The sequence below is a fragment of the Montipora foliosa genome, chromosome 3 (genome assembly GCF_036669935.1).
Source record: "Montipora foliosa isolate CH-2021 chromosome 3, ASM3666993v2, whole genome shotgun sequence".
Taxonomy (NCBI): domain Eukaryota; kingdom Metazoa; phylum Cnidaria; class Anthozoa; order Scleractinia; family Acroporidae; genus Montipora; species Montipora foliosa.
In genome coordinates, this window is record NC_090871.1 from 35,003,393 (window position 1) to 35,023,392 (window position 20,000).

Consider the following 20,000-nt stretch of genomic DNA (forward strand, 5'->3'; position numbering starts at 1 on the left):
TTTTCTGGCTGTAGGATTAGTGAATATAAAAGGCTTTAGAACTGTCCGCCTTTTGGTTTTCCCGGATATTGCTTAATTATGTAACTTTTTGTTTGCTGCCTAACTAGTGAATTTCACGATAAATTTTACCTGAAAAACCGACTGATCGCATGAATCACGAAGGGATGAGTGTGATATCAGTTTTCCGGCAAAATCTTCTGTCGAATTCACCAGTTACGCAATTAATTTTTCTTGAATCGCAAGAGTGTTAAAAGAAAACAGACAAATCCTCAGCAAGCGAACGGAAGAGGAAAGAAGCCATTTCAGAGTCAACTGTCAAACGCCAGCGAATAGGAATCACGCTAAAATTAGAAATCACAGACGTACTATAGCTCGTGATGTGACAGATCGTCTTTGTCGGTTCAAAGTCAAACAAGGAGTTTTATTGATGTACTTTATTTATTCCACTTTATCTCTGAAAACGAGATCATTTACAATTCGATGTATTTTATTGAAACACGCCAGCTTGTCTTAGAACCAGAATCGGCTAGAAAGGACAAACTTCAAACAAGATCTCCAACAAATTACCTGTACGTGCTCTAAACAAACTTCTGAAAACACAAGCTGGTGATATGTGTCTCCTTATACTTTTACGAGAACTCATTGCGATTACATGTGTAGAACATAAGTGAAAATTTTCTTGTCACTGTCGAGGCAGATCGAAAAACAGTTAGGCCAGCGGAGTAAAAAAACTTCTTGTTCGCTCGCATTTTAAGTCCAAACAAACCAGCAACAGATCGATTATTTCTGTCCAAAAAGAGTACAGATGATTGTTATTTAATTCCAGTTAACAATAAAAATTCGAGTTTCATTCCTGAACAAAGAAAAAAAACGACTAAACCACATTTTAGAAATATGCATCCACTTGAAATAACTCATCCATAGAAATAACAAACGATTTAGTGTCCAAGAAAAGAATTTGTGGAGTAACTTCTTCCACCAACTTTAAGCTATTACTGGTGTACCGTTTTGTCGTTCTCGTTCTCTTTCTTTCTTCTTTCGTTTCTTTCAGTCTTCTGACATAGGCCGTCTAGGCGTCTTGCAACCTTAGTAGATTCGAAATTTAAAATCTTAAGACATACCAAGAACTGCAATTCAGCGCAATAAGGAGCCCTAAACAAATTAAAAATAAACACGCAGCCTTAAGTTTTTATCCCTCCAATGCTTGACTTGAATAACTACAGCTATATTGTGTTAAACCAGCGAAAAAATGCAAGAAAAATATATTTTCCAAACCTTAGCTGAACACGAGAAGCATCGACTGTCAAGAGCTTTGCTGACGTAGCATGGCTGTGTAGCCGCGTCGAGCCACAGAAAGAGCGCGAAAAATTAAGCCTCGTTCAGGTGTGAGTGTGAGTGTCTGATCTGGCTTGAGCCTGTGATCCAATCAACAACCAGTCCCGGGTCAGCGGTCAACTTGAGCCCGCGATATAGTCACGTGATACTGGTCAGCGGATACCCCGTTTTGACAGGTGTCAATTGACCATAACATTGATGTCCAATATCAAAGATGTATGCTGTAAGCTAGCTACAGTGTAAACTGGAGTATTGCCTCCTCGATGAGCTCTAAACTTGAGCCCGTGATATGGTTACGTATACTTGTCACATTGGGATACATGAATGGGCGGACGAACGTACGTACGGACCTTCATGACGTCATGGCTATAAAACCAAATTTTCTCACATCGGTGGCTTACCATATTTTCTTAGCTACGGTGTTCCGTGCGCGCGCCAAAGGGGCGCGCGGAAGCTCCGCTATTATTATTATTATTATTATTATTATTATTATTATTATTGTTATTATTATTATCATTATTATGGCAGTAGATATGGGTGAATGCTACTATTCATGGATGATCTGAAGCTCTACGGAGCTATCAAAGATAACTAGACTCACTTGTTCAAGTAGTAAGGATCTTCTCCCAAGACATTAACATGTCTTTTGGGCTTAACAAGTTTGCTGTCCTGGAAATGAGAGGGGGAAGACAAGTTAGTACTAGCAGAATAGAACTACCCTAACGACCAGTATATCGGAGAAATAGAGGAGGAAGGCCACAAATACCTTGGCAGCTTACAGTGTGACTTATTTGGTGAACGCGAGCAAATCACGTACAGGAGTCCACTATGCAAGCACCTCCATCATAAGCCAGATAACGCCTGGTACTAAAACACAAAATAGTAAGCAACTCCCACCACCCTTTGCAACACAAACGCAGACAAATTATCCGAAGTACAACATGTGGTAGACGCTCTAAAAAGCAATGGTTACACCGACCAATTTATTAGAAACTGTCAAAGTACCGCTTTTTTCTACAAACCAGTCTCAAACCAACAGAGGTTCAGTTACTTTGCCGTACATTCATGGAATTTCAGAGAAAATCGCAAGAACCTAAAATCAGTTTAATACCATTGTTGCCCATAAACCCGTAAGAACTGTTAGTTCCATTTATAAAAAAAAACCTAAAGACAAGTTTAGTAAAGACCTATCAGCAGGAGTACTAGTGATCTATAAAATCAATTGTAAAGATTGTTACAAAATCTATATTGGTCAAACATCAAGGGCCCTAAGATCCAGGGCTAGAGAGCACACGAGAGCGATTTTCACGGGAGAAAAGAATTCCGTATTAACACAACATTTCATAAAAAAAATCATGAATTTGATCTTGACGATATCGAGATCATTGACCGTTGTTCCCAATGGTCAAAAAGTTTATTTCTTAGAGCGTGGCACTTAACTTGCGAGCGGAATGCCATTAATGAAGACATTTACATTTCTTGACATTTACAAGGCCCTTGGTAATCCCAAGTGACGTTTTCGTGGCTCTTTTGAGCACTCATTTACATTCTTAAGCCATTTTATGGTGAAGAAGGTTGTAGTATTTTAACCGAAACGTTCAGAAAAAGTTTGTTAGTGAAGGACAACATTTTTTTAATTCTTTTTAGTAAGTATTTGACATACTCATCACCTGATCACACTCCCCGTTTGAGAACTGACCAGCTAAGGTCATGGGCCCTTGGCCATATTGGCCATAGACAATAGATTTGGTACCCCGAGCCTCTAGTTGAAATGTTTGGGAATGAGTTTCGGTGGGGCAAAAAGAAACGTTTTCAATCCCTTGGGACTAAACGTGGCCGCCATGTGATTAACGTCCATTAAAAGGGTGTTTTGTTTTTAGTTGTTTAGAAAGATTCTGTATCCGTAAAATGAAATGAACATTTTCGTTCCTTATTACCATTGTTATTATCATTACTATTTTTCTTATTTATTGACCTTTTAGTGAACGTTTCTGAGGGAGTGACTTATTTGGTGAACTCGAACAAATCACGTACTGGAGTCCAATATGCAAGTGCCTCCATCATAAGCCAGATAACGCCTGGTACTAAAACACAAAATAGTAAGTATTTGACAACACTGATCAGTTAAGCACTATCATGAGCTGCACAAGCACAAGTCTGTTTGCTCTCCAGCCCACGAAAATTTCTAGCCGCGATCATGGATTCACGCGTGAGTCACGTATATTCGCCGGAGTTTCTCTTTTGTCCACCATGGCCCTCCACAGTGGACACCATTTTGAATTTGTCTTTTCAACTTAAAAAAAAGTTTACCTAAAGCTTTTCAAGTTTTCACAAGACGCTAGCGCATGCGCTTCTCGTGACAGTTTACCTTTAAGAGTGGCTTTCAACCAAGTGTCGTAAAATTAAAGCCATGTAATTATTCTGATTTTTGAAAGCAAAAGAACATGATAAACTTATCAGAATCTAAAAAGTTACGCGATTGCAATATTATTATTATCATTATTATGGCAGTAGATATGCATGAATGCTACTATTCATGGATGATCTGAAGCTGTACGGTGCTAGCAAAGATCAAGTAGACTCACTTGTTCAAGTAGTAAGGATCTTCTCGCAAGACATTAACATGTCTTTTGGGCTAAACAAGTTTGCTGTCCTGGAAATGAAAAGGGGGAAGACAAGTTGGTAGTAGCGGAATAGAACTACCCGACGACCAGTATATCGGAGAAATAGAGGAGGAAGGCCACAAATACCTTGGCAGCTTACAGTGTGACTTATTTGGTGAACGCGAGCAAATCACGTACAGGAGTCCAATATGCAAGCACCTCCATCATAAGCCAGATAATGCCTGGTACTAAAACACAAAATAGTAAGCAACTCCCACCACCCTTTGCAACACAAACGCAGACAAATTATCCGAAGTACAACATGTGGTAGACGCTCTAAAAAGCAATGGTTACACCGACCAATTTATTAGAAACTGTCAAAGTACCGCTTTTTTCTACAAACCAGTCTCAAACCAACAGAGGTTCAGTTACTTTGCCGTACATTCATGGAATTTCAGAGAAAATCGCAAGAACCTAAAATCAGTTTAATACCAATGTTGCCCATAAACCCGTAAGAACTGTTAGTTCCATTTATAAAAAAAAACCTAAAGACAAATTTAGTAAAGACCTATCAGCAGGAGTACTAGTGATCTGTAAAATCAATTGTAAAGATTGTTACAAAATCTATATTGGTCAAACATCACGGGCCCTAAGATCCAGGGCTATAGAGCACACGAGAGCGATTTTCACGGGAGAAAAGAATTCCGTATTAACACAACATTTCATAAAAAAAATCATGAATTTGATCTTGACGATATCGAGATCATTGACCGTTGTTCCCAATGGTCAAAAAGTTTATTTCTTGGAGCGTGGCACTTAACTTGCGAGCGGAATGCCATTAATGAAGACATTTACATTTCTTGACATTTACAAGGCCCTTGGTAATCCCAAGTGACGTTTTCGTGGCTCTTTTGAGCACTCATTTACATTCTTAAGCCATTTTATGGTGAAGAAGGTTGTAGTATTTTAACCGAAACGTTCAGAAAAAGTTTTTTAGTGAAGGACAACAATTTTTTAATTCTTTTTAGTAAGTATTTGACATACTCATCAGCTGATCACACTCCCCGTTTGAGAACTGACCAGCTAAGGTCATGGGCCCTTGGCCATATTGGCCATAGACAATAGATTTGGTACCCCGAGCCTCTAGTTGAAATGTTTAGGAATGAGTTTCGGTGGGGCAAAAAGAAACGTTTTCAATCCCTTGGGACTAAACGTGGCCGCCATGTGATTAACGTCCATTAAAAGGGTGTTTTGTTTTTAGTTGTTTAGAAAGATTCTGTATCCGGAAAATGAAATGAACATTTTCGTTCCTTATTACCATTGTTATTATCATTACTATTTTTCTTATTTATTGACCTTTTAGTGAACGTTTCTGAGGGAGTGGCTTATTTGGTGAACTCGAACAAATCACGTACTGGAGTCCAATATGCAAGTGCCTCCATCATAAGCCAGATAACGCCTGGTACTAAAACACAAAATAGTAAGTATTTGACAACACTGATCAGTTAAGCACTATTATGAGCTGCACAAGCACAAGTCTGTTTGCTCTCCAGCCCACGAAAATTTCTAGCCGCGATCATGGATTCACGCGTGAGTCACGTATATTCGCTGGAGTTTCTCTTTTGTCCACCATGGCCCTCCACAGTGGACACCATTTTGAATTTGTCTTTTCAACTTGAAAAAAGTTTACCTAAAGCTTTTCAAGTTTTCGCAAGACGCTAGCGCATGCGCTTCTCGTGACAGTTTACCTTTAAGAGTGGCTTTCAACCAAGTGTCGTAAAATTAAAGCCATGTAATTATTCTGATTTTTGAAAGCAAAAGAACATGATAAACTTATCAGAATCTAAAAAGTTACGCGATTGCAATATTATTATTATCATTATTATGGCAGTAGATATGCATGAATGCTACTATTCATGGATGATCTGAAGCTGTACGGTGCTAGCAAAGATCAAGTAGACTCACTTATTCAAGTAGTAATGATCTTCTTGCAAGACATTAACATGTCTTTTGGGCTAAAAAAGTTTGCTGTCCTGGAAATGAAAAGGGGGAAGACAAGTTGGTAGTAGCGGAATAGAACTACCCGACGACCAGTATATCGGGGAAATAGAGGAGGAAGGCTACAAATACTATGGCAGCTTACAGTTGGACCGGACTCTTAACACCAAGATGAAAAGCAAGATAACATCGGAGTATATCAGGAGAAGAAGAAGTTGTGTAGATCAAAACGCAATGAAGGAAATTTGATCGATGGCATCAATACCTGGGCTGCAGTTGTAGTACGCTACAGTGGGAGAATTGTGAACTGGACAATGGAGGAGGTAGTCAGCATGGATAGAAGAACTAGGAAGATCTTGACAATGAATGGCTGCCTGCACACCAGGAGTAATGTTGCGAGGCTGTACCTGCCAAGAAAGGATGGAGGAAGAGGACTGATCGGCATCGAGCAGTGTGTAAGGGGGGAGAGCAAATCCCTTCATGGCTACCTAATAGATAGCACAGAGTGGATGCTTCACGCTGCGTTTAAGAAGAGAGTGATTGTTGAAGAAGAGAGTCTGCAGGACTATGTGAGGAGGAGGAAAGACGAGAAAGTTAAAAACTGCAAGGAGAAAGCCCTACATGGTGCGTTTGTCCAAGAAATATCAACAAATATCAGATGAAGCTCAGGAATGGATTCTTAAAAAAGGAAACAGAAGGTTTGATTCTAGCTGCTCAGGAACAAGCTTTAAGAGGAAAATCGATGAAGTACAGCATGGATAAGACCTCAGAGACACCACTGTGTACATTGTGTGGAGATGCCACTGAAACAGTACGACACATAGTCAGTGGATGCAAGAAGCTTGCCCAGAGTGAGTATAGAAAGCGCCACGACAAGGTGGCCCTGCGGATACACTGGGGGATGTGCAGGAAGTATGGGATAGACTGTAATGACAAGTGGTATGACCATGAACCTTTACCAACCGCAGGAAATGGAGAAGCGAGGATTACCTGGGACACAATAAACGTCACCCAGTGGAACAACTGGAGAGAATCGACTCGAATCCAATAATAATAATAATAATAATAATAATAATAATAATAATAATAATAATAATAATCCGAGGTCGCAGTGGGTTCATTTGTAACACCTTGTATTTGATATATGTTAATCATTGTCTCACATTCGCTCACCTTGGTGGTTGGTTGACCGCATCGTTCACAGAAATACAGGCAACTCTATTTCAATGATGCTCTCATTGTGACTGCGTGATGCAGTTATGAGCTATGCTCTCAGTCGCTATTTGACTCTGTGGCTGCGTGATGCAGCTCGAGTCAAATACCCACATTTCGCCCTTGCTCACCATAGAGTCTCCGGTAGCTCAGTTGTTAGAGCATCCGTACTAGATCACGGAGGGCCGTAGGTTCGAATGCCATCTGGGGCTCGGATTTTTCCGAGTTCCCAGTGGGTTCATTTGTAACACCTTGTATTTGATATATCTTAAGCATTGTCTCACAATAATGATAATAATAATGATAATAATAATAATAGTAATCATAATCATAATCATAATCATAATCATAATCATAATTTTTTTTTAATAATAATAATCCCTTTATTAACATATTCCAAGCAAATTGCTATTTACAAGTAAGAAGTAAAACAAAAAGAAAACTATTAAAACCTATTTACAATTCATTTTCCATTAAAAAAGAGACTAGTATGAAGCACAATAAACGTACGAAGATATTCTTATTTGTGGTAAGAAAAATTCATGTCATGATAGCATTCTGACTAAAAAAAAATTGGAAATAAAGATAAGCTCCTTAAAGAAAAACCACTCTTATTTAAAAAATATAAAAAATAATAAAATAAAAAAATAAAAAATAAAATAAAAAAAAAATATATATATATATATAAATATATATATATATATATATATATATATATATATGTATATGTATATGTATATGTATATGTATATGTATATATATATATATATATATATATATATATGCAGATACTCGCATATATATATGCAGATAATATCAGTCAGAAAAAAACAAAAACAACCAAATTAAAATTACGAAAACTAAGAAATTCTGGCGGTCACATTCTCGATTCTAATGTCTGTTTCCTGAAGGTCTACATTCCTTCTTCTTTCTCTGGAACCTCTAAGGCAGAGGAGAGCTGAGCGGAGGAAAGCAAACGATACTTTCGCTCTTAGCCAGGACACGGTGCTGGCGTAGTCCTCTCCCTTCTTAATGGCGAGTAGTTCAGCTAATCTGCTGTGGTATGTATCTCTTACATTCCTCGGCCATTCCGCCTGTGGTAGTAAAAACAAGTGGCGTAAAGGTGCCTTGCTCCACCTCCATCACCCTGCTTGCATATTGGCGTTTTTTTTCATTCTCGTGTTGCCCGTAGATTTCCTTGGGGCTTAGATCTCTGTAAGAACATGCATTAGGGTGACAAACCATGACATCGAAGAATGCAATCCTCTGTCTCTCCCAGAAGCCACGAGCGCTAATATCTAAACGCGCATCAGGAGCTATGTTGGCACCTCTGTTCAAAGTCTCTCCATTGATTTCCTGAAGGACCGGCTCTATTTCCACATCATTACATACCATGCTCAACATCTCTGCTTCCAGGTCGTGAAGCTCATTATGTCGCTGTATTATAAACCCGCCACGTCCGCATGATCTACGTTGAAACGGTCCCCGCATACGCACACTTTCGGTGTGTCGGTGATTTCCCAGTCGTATCTCAAACTGATCGCGTCTGTGAATTCTCTCTTATTTAGATTGAAGTTCAAGTCTTTGATGGGAATTACTGTCAGCCAGTTCGATGCTCCCTTCTCCGTGGCTAGCTCTACAGCTAGCTTGGTTCCTGTCGGCAGAGAGGTCTTCACCCGTTTTAGCCTCTCATCCATACACTCATCCTTCTCCTTACGCGCGCTTATTTGCAGTGTTTTTACTTCTGACACATCCGGGGTCTGATGCACTTGCTCCACAATTTGCCTTACTAGGGGACTTGTGACCCTGACTGAAGCCTCATATTCATTGGGTGAGGCTCTGACTGGATCTATAAGCCCAAGCCCTCCCAAGCGTACAGGAAGCGCAAGGAGTTCGCGCTCGGTTTCAGTTGTTGCGTGGTTCGTAATAGCTGGTATGAGGACTTCGCTTATCGCACGCTCCAAAGGCTCTAACAAGTCGGTAATATCGGGCAGTGTCCTTAAGAAATACGTCCATCGGTGCCGTAGCCCAAAACTGAACGCTGCATAGCTCGCCTGAGGTTGTGATAAGGCGAACTCTGCAAGTTTGGTGACCTGGTTTACCCAGTCTTCTACCTTCTCGCCCACGTACCCTTCCAGAAATGACCTCGATCCAAGAGCTGCACCTAGGTGCTTGTGGCCTTCAGAGGTGATGTTAATCGCTGTGTCACCAAATACCTGCATAGCAGCGTGTTCTTTATCAGGTTTAATGATCAAACAGCACTTTTTTGCATTGGAGAAGTACCCTAACGCCGGACCACTCTCTGATAGCTCGTCCCACCATTTCCGCACATCTTTCAGGGAAGCACTTCCCGTTGCATCGTCAGCAAACCAACACTGTTTAGCTGAGTCTGAGACGTGTAGACGCGTTATCAGTGGCTGGAGACTAATGGCGTACATGCTCATAGCGAGAGGGTCCCCCTGTGTGGTGCCTTCCGCTGATTTAAGCTCTTGGCCGCCTATAATAAAGAGCCTCGCAGGCTGTCTGTAGATGTTAATCGCATAAGTAGCTATGGTTGGACATAGCACTCTTGTATTGTGCAACGCAGCAGCTCTGTTCAGGGCATTAAAGGCATTTGAGGCGTCAACAAGAAGAACAGCGTCCGTGTCATCAGCGTCGAAAATATTGGGCATTGAATGGCAGCCTCACTCCCACTTTTATGGCCTGCGCATGCCTGCAGCGAGCCACTTGCGTCAACGACATCTGGTTTTGTTACTCTCATCACGCACTTCGCAATTATCCTCCGTATTACTTCACCAACCCCAATCGGCCGGACTGCACCCTCTCCTTTGTCAAGTGGAATCAGACGATTGGCTGAAATTGCCTCGATACTAAGAAAGTCAACAAATTCCGTGCACAGTCGTCTGGTCATTGTAGCTATAGCTGTGCACTGATCGGACCTAGATTTCTTGAAAGATTTGCACGCAAGTATTCTTCTAAAGCCATTGGCGTCTACACCCGAAGGTCCGCCAGAGCCTTTAGTCCTTAAAGCAGCGTCACGAACCATCTCCCCATTGATCTGGTAGTACACTGTATCTGGAACTTCTTCTTCTTCTATCCAAAGAGTAGAGAAGCTACGGAGGCGTCCTGTGCCACAGGGTGCTTTCCTTAAGTTGTCTCATGACGTCATCGCTCAAGGGCAAAATACCCCCGCCGTCTTCATCGTTGAGGTATCGCAAGGCTGAATTAATTTTGCCTGTCATGACAAGGTTTGCAAAAACACTTGCTTTATTGGGTGGATCAGCTCTACGGGAGTTGGTAAGACGTCTTTGGATGATCCGCCCTTCACGCACTAGGACATCTATTTCGCCCCCTTTCCACAGTGCCAGACGTTTAGCTAAGCACTCTTGGTGCTCCTTCGCCTTAGATTTCTGGTTCGGTTTTTGTAACCCAACAGCGAGGAGGACAATAGCTGCTTTAAGGGCAATGTGTTGCATTTCTGACTCATTGTTCCAATCGTTTATGTGCTGTGTTAATTTATCAATGAAATCTCTTCCTGTTTTCCCATAGGGGACAAGAAAAGTGTTCTTCCGCCATTTTGTAATCTCGTTATAGGCATTGTCAATGGTCGACGTGTTGACTGTTATTGTTCTTCCATCTCCATGTCGGCCCCAAATAAATGAATAAATAAATCAAATAAATATATAAATATATAAATCCGGCAAGCTCCCTGGAATGCTGTCCGACGCGTTTTCAAAAGTTGAGTAATCAAGCTCCTCTGTCAGGCCCTCTGGGGGTTGTACTGCAAATGTATGCAATCCAGTATCGACTGATTATGATTTTGGCTTTGCTGGGTTCCATTGTTTTGATTTCTGCGTATATACAATTTCTGAAACAATGGTATGAAAGGTAAAAAGCTAAGTATTTACATACGAACAATAAAAATAACAGAATGGGATAAAGAAGTGTAAATAAGAGGTGAAGAGAATGAAAACTATTAGAAGTGTTAAGGGAACAGCTTTGCGCGGATGGAATCACTCTGTGTTTAGTTTTGGTTTATGGTCACGAATCAAAAAACTTTTCAAAAATCACACACTCGAACTTGTTCGAGAACTTTCTCAGGACCCTAAAGTTCTTTGCGATTTCACATGGTTCGTTTCCATGTTGTTCTCTCACATGGTTGCCAATTACCGATCGTTTATGTTCCTCCACACGTTGATGTAGGTGTCGGCTTGTAAAGTCGACATAGTCTGCATGACACAGATCACACTTAAAGAAATATACAACTGGGCTGCTTCTGCACTACGATAGCCACCTTCATATGAAGTGCAAACATTCTCTGTTAAAAGCAATGCCGAACCACGCTTTTAAACGTTCTTCAAAATAGCAATTTTTTCATTAGGAGTGCAACCACCTAAAGGAAATCTTCACATGTTTGCATTACCCATAATACCATAAGGTTATTGTTGAAATGAAGGTGACAAGGAACACAAGCCCCCTGCAACAAGCAGGTGAAATTCCCGTCAGAGTACCCCTGCATTTTAAAGATCAGAGATCAGCAAACAAACTAGCAACTTAGTGATCTTAGCCGAAAGATAAATACCGGAGTGCATCCTGTCTTTAAAAGCCATAAGATCCAAGATGAGCTTAAAGCTGAAAAATCTAAACCTCCAACTGTCGATCAGGAGGCAGTGTGGTTAGGGCCCGTGCCATGAGATCCGGAGATCCCGGGTTCAAGACCGCGTTCTGACCACTCATTTGTTTCAGGTAGTCCCTGGTTCAATTTTCTTGTAAAATAGCCAAGTGGTTTGCCTCCCGCCAGTTGGGATTCTTCACAATTGTGTGTGTTAAATGATCGGAGATATTAGCTACTAGTTACTCTAAAAATCCGAGGGTAAACAAAGTGATTATTATTATTATCAGAAAAACTTTGTATAATTCTTTACGTGTGATCTGTGTGATGCAGATTATGTCGGCTTTACAAAGCGACACCTACATCAACGTGTGGAGGAACATAAACGATCGGTAATCGGCAACCATGTGAGAGAACAACATGGATAATAATAATAATAATAATAATAATAATAATAATAATAATAACATAATTCAGCAGGATAAACCCGTCAGACAAATCTGATATAAATGGATGTACGTTTTGATTATAAAATTATTTACCTTTATCAGTCCAAATAAGGACCGATGTAACTATGACCTGGAAGAGTGCATCCCTTTTTCGGCTTCGGTAAATTTCTAATTGCTTTATGAATACCAATATCACCACCAACTATTTTTTTTATCTTTTGTATACCATTTGTTATGTGCTTTTTAAAAATATTGGTTGCATTCATCGTTTTCCCTTTTTTTTGACCATTCCAAATCTTAAGCCTTTTGGAGAGCCAGTCTAAGACTGTTACTCAGATTTCCATGAGTCTCAACACACTAAGTTTGTTAGTTTGTTTGGCTTTTTTTTTCTTTTACACAATACCTTTTCATTTAAAAAAAAAAAAAAAAAAAGATTCGAAAACCAAAGCACTTGCTAAGAAACTATCATCAATTTTTTCGGTGTTATCTATTTTTTAGTGTTTTTATTCCAACTAGATCGTTTTCAATTAAGTTATGATTGAGTTATTCAATTACGTTATGACAAAGTCTGTGAAAAAAAAAGAATGAAGAGATTAACAAACCATCAATTTTATTATCACAAAAGAAATAAATTGGTGATTTAACAAGCATCTAATACGTGTAGATGTTTTCTTCATGAAGCAATATATAAAACACAAATGAAGACAAGACACGTTTATAGAGAACACCTATATTTCGACTGACTTGTCGGTCTTCTTCAGGGTGAATGAAGAAAAACTGTTATACAAAATTTCTACTACGCCACTGAAATACGAAAGTGCGCGCTACTACTTCAACCATAAATAAGCGTAACAATTCAAACATAAGTAACATCTGCACGTCCTTTAAAGGACTTTTTTCACTATAATTCTGAACAGATTGCGAAAAAATACATCACTTTTAAGTTAACTTACATCAAGCCCTTTTTCATATATATGAGATTCTTCAACATTTGTTTCTTGGCTGTCTGTTTCATATCCAAGGTTTAATAATATTTGTACTATTCATGTATAAATTTCCTGTCATACTTCTCGATATAAACTTAGTTTTTCTATTTATTTGTTTATCTATTTTCCTCAAGTTGCAGTTTTATTATCGGATCATTATTACTTGTTCCATCAACGAGATATTTAAATTTATTCCACCTCATAGGTTTTGTTTTGTAATTAGATCAGAGCTGTTTGTTCCGTTTGCAACAATTTGTTTTTATTTTCCATGTCTAAAGGTGATTGAAAATTTGTGTCGATTTTTTTATTCAGTTGTTTTTCATTTTTTCGTACATCAGGCACTTCAATATCTTAAATAGCATATTTGTTGTTTGTTAAGGTGATTCCCTGCTCTGGCATTGTGCAACCCTTTGCATCATTTATAAAATCGAGCTAAATTTTTCCAACATTGGAGTTGCATGGCAGTTGTCAAGGTAACTCAAATAGCTGTAATCGTTGGCGTCGTGATATGGAAACTAGCACGGCGGTACCCCCTTTTTATTACATTTTTATCACTTCCAGACATGTTACAACAGTGTGTGAAGTTTCATCGGAAAATCTATGACAAGTCTCACGTTAAGTTTTGTTTCAACTATATGACTTGTTGTGGAAGAAGTATGCCCGCCAATTTTTTTAAAACTTGGAATATATAATTGACTTGCAAATTGATCTTGAGAGTCACTCATTAATCGAACATTTTGAGAATTATATAAATAAAGAATTTGCGTGAATTGAATCAGTGCTACCATAGATCACTGCTTTATAATTTGAAATAACTCCTGGAGAACTCCATCTAGAAGTGTTGTTGTTTTCTTAAATCCAATTAATGTATTCTTATGGCATCATTATTACTTGTTTCATTTTCCAAGTTCTCCATTTTTAATTTCCAAATCAAAGTTTCCATCACTTTTTAAATTATATCCACCTCGTTTTATTACCTGTGGTCCTGGTGGGCTTGGTAACGATTTGGAAGAAATACCATGGGTAAAAAGGAGGAGATAAAATACGGCAAGGGGTAAAACAATTCCTTCAAAATCACGAAAAATTCTGAAACATATTATTAACCTTGTTTTGCGGGGAAAAAAGATGAACTTTAGAGATCCAAGAAAAATAGGAAAAAAAACAGCATTAAATTTAATTTAGACACAAATATTAATACTATGGAAAACGAATATATAATATAAACAATATTCATAAAATTATTTTTGTGAAAAACGTATACAAGAACAACAGCATCATCAGAATTTTTGTATCTTTATACAAATTTAACAGTAGAACTTTGCAGCACAAGATTTATGTCATTCAGGGGAAAGATGAAATATTGAAATCAGCAATAATTAGACAATTTGTAAGCACAATTATTCCGCTAAATAGTTACATTTAAAAACAAAATTAATAATAACCAAGAGATAATGAATGTGTCCTTTGTTCTGGTGGAAACGCAAGCAAATACATAGTTTTTAAACTTGAACTATGGGTTCCAATGTTGGTTTTTACATCAAAAAGTCAATTACAAAGAAACAGTTATTTAAAAAAAAGGATTTCCCTTTGGTAAAGGTTATATCAATCAACACAAGGAACAGATAAAAATGGAAAGGAACAAATTTCACCTGGTTTAAGGAATTGGACACATGTTTGTTTGTTTCTTCAAATTGCGGCATGAAACAACGATCAAACTCAAATTCTTTATATATTTGATGATTTTTGATTAAACTTACGTTCTCGAAATTAATAAAAAGGAGTACGAATTTTAATCCAGAAATTGATTCAGATTTCAAACCGAGAATGTTCAACGATGTAATTAACTTAAGGTATAGGAAAAATGATTTCAACAATGGTAAAAAAATAAAAATCTAACTAATTATTCAAATTTATGGGTTAAATGTTGTAGCTGGTAGTAATTACATAGTTTATGCAGCAATCTTATATCAAAATGAAGTTGTTTTTAACACAGTTGCTGGAGAATTGGTCGTACTTTAGTTTGTTTTGTAAAAGAAAAGAGGAAGGAATTATGGCACAATATAATATATTGGATTAAACTTATTAGACAGGCGATTAACAAGATAGAGGTTATTAAAACAAGGGTTATGCTTATAAGGAGAAGTCATGGTATTAATCATACAAAAACCCAAATGAATAAAATTACAAAAAGCAAAAAAATGGTGTTGGTGTTGAATTTAAAATATCAAAAACACAAATTCGAAAAGGAGTAACAATATGAGGTAGTCTTTTCTCTACCTTAGTTGCTGTTGCTGAACAATTTATTCCTGCAGCAAATATAAGTATTGGTGCTGATAAGCCATTGAAAGAAATATTTGGGAGAGGAATAACAGATCAAAATGTTCAACGTTATAATTTGGTAAAACAAATGACACCTCGTGATAAAAAAAAGCACTTAAAACAATATTAAGTCAAAGTGGAATAAAAATGGGAAAAGGACAAAAAGGTGGATTTCTTGGTTTGTTAGCAAGTCTTGGAATTGAACTTCATAAAAAAGGAAAAGGCATGCAAATAAATCCTCCCGAATTATATACGTATTCACAAAATTTGGGAAGAAAGAATGCATATACAGCCAGCAGCATGAATCAGTGGAAGAGGAAAACGACTAACAAAAAAAAAAGAGAAGGCATTGAAAATTCTTGATCTTCTTGATCGGTGTGAACAATTAAAGATTCCTTTGAGGGTTATTTTTGCAAGAGGTGAAAAATTACCCTTCAATCATTCACCAAGCAAAATAAAAGTAAAAAATGTAAAAGTAAAGTGGTGCATTTATATAGCGCCTTTATCACAAGTCTCAAAGGCGCTTTACAATGATCAATTTACCCCCAGCGGACTGGAAGCATATACAGGCGCAAATTGCAGCCACTTCTAAGCAGTCCATGCATGCTGGTACTTATTTTACCGACCTCGGAAGGATGGAAAGCTGAGTGAACTTCAGCGGGAAAGAAGGTCGCCAAACATCAAACATCAAGGTGTAAACTAAACGTGAGAAAAGTGTTGTAATGCTGCAATTGTTTGTTACGTTCCGGTTTGATCTTATTTGTATAAAAAGCTTCTTTGAGTTTTAAATCAATTGAGTTGCTGGCAGAATCCAGAATACTAAGGCACGAAGTGGAGTATTTGTTCTTACAGAAAGGAGATGTGTTGGAATGCTCTCAAAATATGCGAGTTTTTATCGCTTTCCATGTGTTCCTTTATCCTTGTAGAAAAGTGGCGACTAGTTTCGCCAATATAACGGGAATTACAACCCGCACAAGAAAATTGGTAAACTACCATGGATTTTAGAGCAACAGGAGTACGATCTTTAACACTAAACATGTTTTTAATTTTGAATGAAGTGAAAACTAATTTCATAGTTAGCTCAGATTTGCAAAAGCGCTTAGTAAGTTGTCGGAGTTTAAGTTTAGCTATTTTGGAATAATGGCCGACAAAAGGGAGTTTAAGATAACGTGTATTATTGTCATCATTAGTGTTCCGGCTTTTTTGAGAAAAAGACCCGTCAAGATACCGCTTGAAAGTTCTGTCAATAATGTGCGAGGGAAATGAATTATGTTTCAAGGTGTCAGAGAGTTTATTAAGATCGTTTTGAAGGCCGTAGGAGGTGTTGCTGATTGTATAGATTCGGTCGGTAAGAGTTCGGATAAGGCCACCAATTTTATAGCATGATGGAGTAAAACTAAAGAAGTTTGTTAAGAGACCAGTGTAAGTTTTTTTTATGAAAAACTGAAGAGACACAATCGCGCGAAGAGTTGTCGACAAGTATGTCAAGAAAGGAAAGTTTACCATCATTCTCTTTCTCAAAAGTGAATTTGATGTTAGGGCGCAGTGAATTGATGTAATCAAAAAATGATATAGCATCCTATTCGTTGTGAAAGACACAGAAGGTGTCGTCCACATAACGCCTATAGAGTAGAGGGTGATGCAAATGGTTGAAATTATTTAGCCACGTTTCCTCGTGGAAACCAAGAAAAAGATTAGCTAGGATGGGTGCTAGTGGAGAGCCCATCGCTACCCCATCAACTTGATCATAAAATTTGCCATTAAAAAGAAAATGAGTCTCGGCTGTAGCGAATGAGAACAATTTAAGGTCGGATTTTTTGATCGGAAATTGAGGGTCAATTCACGGCACCCTAACATCAAATTCACTTTTGAGAAAGAGAATGATGGTAAACTCTCCTTTCTTGACATACTTGTCGACAACTCTTCGCGTGATTCTATCTTTTCAGTTTTTCATAAAAAAACTTACACTGGTCTCTTAACAAATTTCTTTAGTTTTACTCCATCATGCTATAAAATTGGCCTTATCCGATGATGACAATAATACACGTTATCTTAAACTCCCTTTTGTCGGCCATTATTCCAAAATAGCGAAACTTAAACTCCGACAACTTACTAAGCGCTTTTGCAAATCTGACCTGACTATCAAATTAGTTTTCACTTCATTCAAAATTAAAAACATGTTTAGTGTTAAAGATCGTACTCCTGTTGCTCTAAAATCCATGGTAGTTTACCAATTTTCTTGTGCGGGTTATAATTCCCGTTATATTGGCGAAACTAGTCGCCACTTTTCTACAAGGATAAAGGAACACACGGAAGGCGATAAAAACTCGCATATTTTTAGAGCATTTCAACACATCTCCTTTATGTAAGAACAAATACTCCACTTCGTGCCTCAGTACTCTGGATTCTGCCAGCAACTCAATTGATTTAAAACTCAAAGAATCTTTTTATATAAATAAGATCAAACCGGAACGTAACAAACAATTGCAGCATTACAACACTTTTTTGACGTTTTAGTTTACAGCTTGATGTTTGGTGTCACGCTGTAAATAGTACCCGCTTTGTATTACGTCATGTTGTAATAATTTTTTCATCTACCCGTAGACTTTATAACCGTTCACACTTAGGAACTCATTAAACTGATGATGGCATAAGCATGCCGAAACATGTCTTTTAAAAAGTTGTCTGTTTCCTACAGTATTTATCATACTTGCTACTATTGCGACCTTATGGAAATAAATTAACTATTATAACAATATAAGACTATTTACAAGTTGGATAAGAATTACAATTAATGAATCTAACTGAAATCTTAAAAATCTAAGACTAAAAATATATACGTCGGCGCGAAATGTACTTAAAACTACGAATTAATATATTTAATCATAGTTAGACCTAGGATCTTAGCGTTCTGAACAACTGTTAAATTCTTGTGACCAACAACCAATGACTCAAAAGAGTGTTTGAATTTCTTAAAGTCAATAACAAGTTCTTTACATTTGGCTGCATTGAGTTGCATCAGATTGCATGAAGACCATTCTGCCACGTAATTGACAGCATGTTGGGCGTGGCTGTCCTTTTCTCTAGGAACGATCTCAGCAATAGTAGTATCATCCACATATTTCCAAGTAGGGATCCGAGTTGAGCTCCTGTATTAACAAGGTTTCTTTTATCTTACAGTGGTAATCAGTTTTTTCTAGATGCTAGAATTTGAAAATGATCCCATTTTAGATTGTGTCCTATGGCCTTGATATGATCAGCAATAGCTGATGTATGTTCTTGTTGTGCGAGGGCTTTAAAATGTTCAGCTTTTCTACTTGAAGTCTTCATTCTGTTTTCCCAATGTAACAGTCATCGCAATCTCAGCCATGTGCCTTATAAATTACCTTAGACCTTTTTATAAATGAACAATTAAGATCATTTATAAGGCAAATTGCATACCTCAGAGTGCAAAAATCTGGAGACGTCTAGAACTCTCCGGAAATCACCTGAAGGCCTTCCAAATGTTCCTAACGTCTCTCGGTTAGAACAGCATTTACCTACCGTATTGCTTAAGCTATTTGCCCAGGTAACTGTGGGGAATTTTAAATTTGAACCAATCGACAAATTGACAACATCATTGAGATTGACCATATGTCCAAGTTTGATGCTTTTTATGTTGAACCGAGACCAAGGACGCTTTCCATTGAACCAAAATTCTCTACATTTCCGGTCTGAAATTGAATGGAACGGACAAAGTTTCAGGAATAGTTGCAGAAATTTGGGAAAACGTTTTGAGTGCACCCTCTTTGCCGGAATTTCCAGAATTACCGAAACTTTGGTATTTCATGTCGGTTTTCATCTCCCTACTGAGCGATAGCTCATGGGGACAAGTGAAAAAGCAGTAAACATTAATGACGAGCATTGGGATAAAGAGCGGGAAAGTCGAAGCAAAGCGAAAGAGCATGAGACAAGAGGCCACAGAATTGGAGAAATTTAAGCTAAGAAAGCCTCGAGAGAAGCCGAGGAAGGAGAAGAAGAGAAAATTTCAATCAAAATCACCGCAAAGCTGAGAGAAATAGAACTTGTTCCAAACTAAGCTGGCGTGTTTCGTTGAAATACATGATCTCGTTTACAGAGATAAAGTGGAATCAAGTACATCAATAAAACTTCTTTTTTGATCTTGAATTGAACGTTAAAATTTTCCTATTGGTTTCTAATTTTACTTAGTGTGATTCCTATTCCCTGCTTATTGACAGTTCACTCTGAAATGGTCTTTTTCCTGTTCCATTTGCTTGAAAATTTGATATCGCACACATCGCTTCGTGATTCATGCGATATCGGTCTATTGCGTGAGATTACCAGTTAGGCAATGAATTTGGCAAGTTTTCCGCACAGGTCCCTACTTCACTATGCATACGTTCCTTTGTTTCAAGAAAACAATAGCGATAACAATAGACGTCTTTTGGGACTGTGGCACTTTGTTCCTTCTACTTAGAGGTTTTTT

At 38.0% G+C, this 20,000-nt stretch overlaps 1 protein-coding gene across 1 annotated transcript in view; it reads left to right on the forward strand.

Annotated features, from left to right (window-relative positions):
- Positions 1-3,871: 3,871 nt before the first annotated feature.
- The window catches only part of LOC137995658 (uncharacterized), a 57,543-nt gene continuing 41,414 nt past the window's right edge, over positions 3,872-20,000 (forward strand). The window contains exons 1-2 of the mRNA XM_068841181.1: positions 3,872-4,013; positions 5,302-5,418. Coding sequence (XP_068697282.1) covers positions 3,872-4,013; positions 5,302-5,418 — 259 coding nt within the window. The remainder of the gene's footprint in view (positions 4,014-5,301; positions 5,419-20,000) is intronic.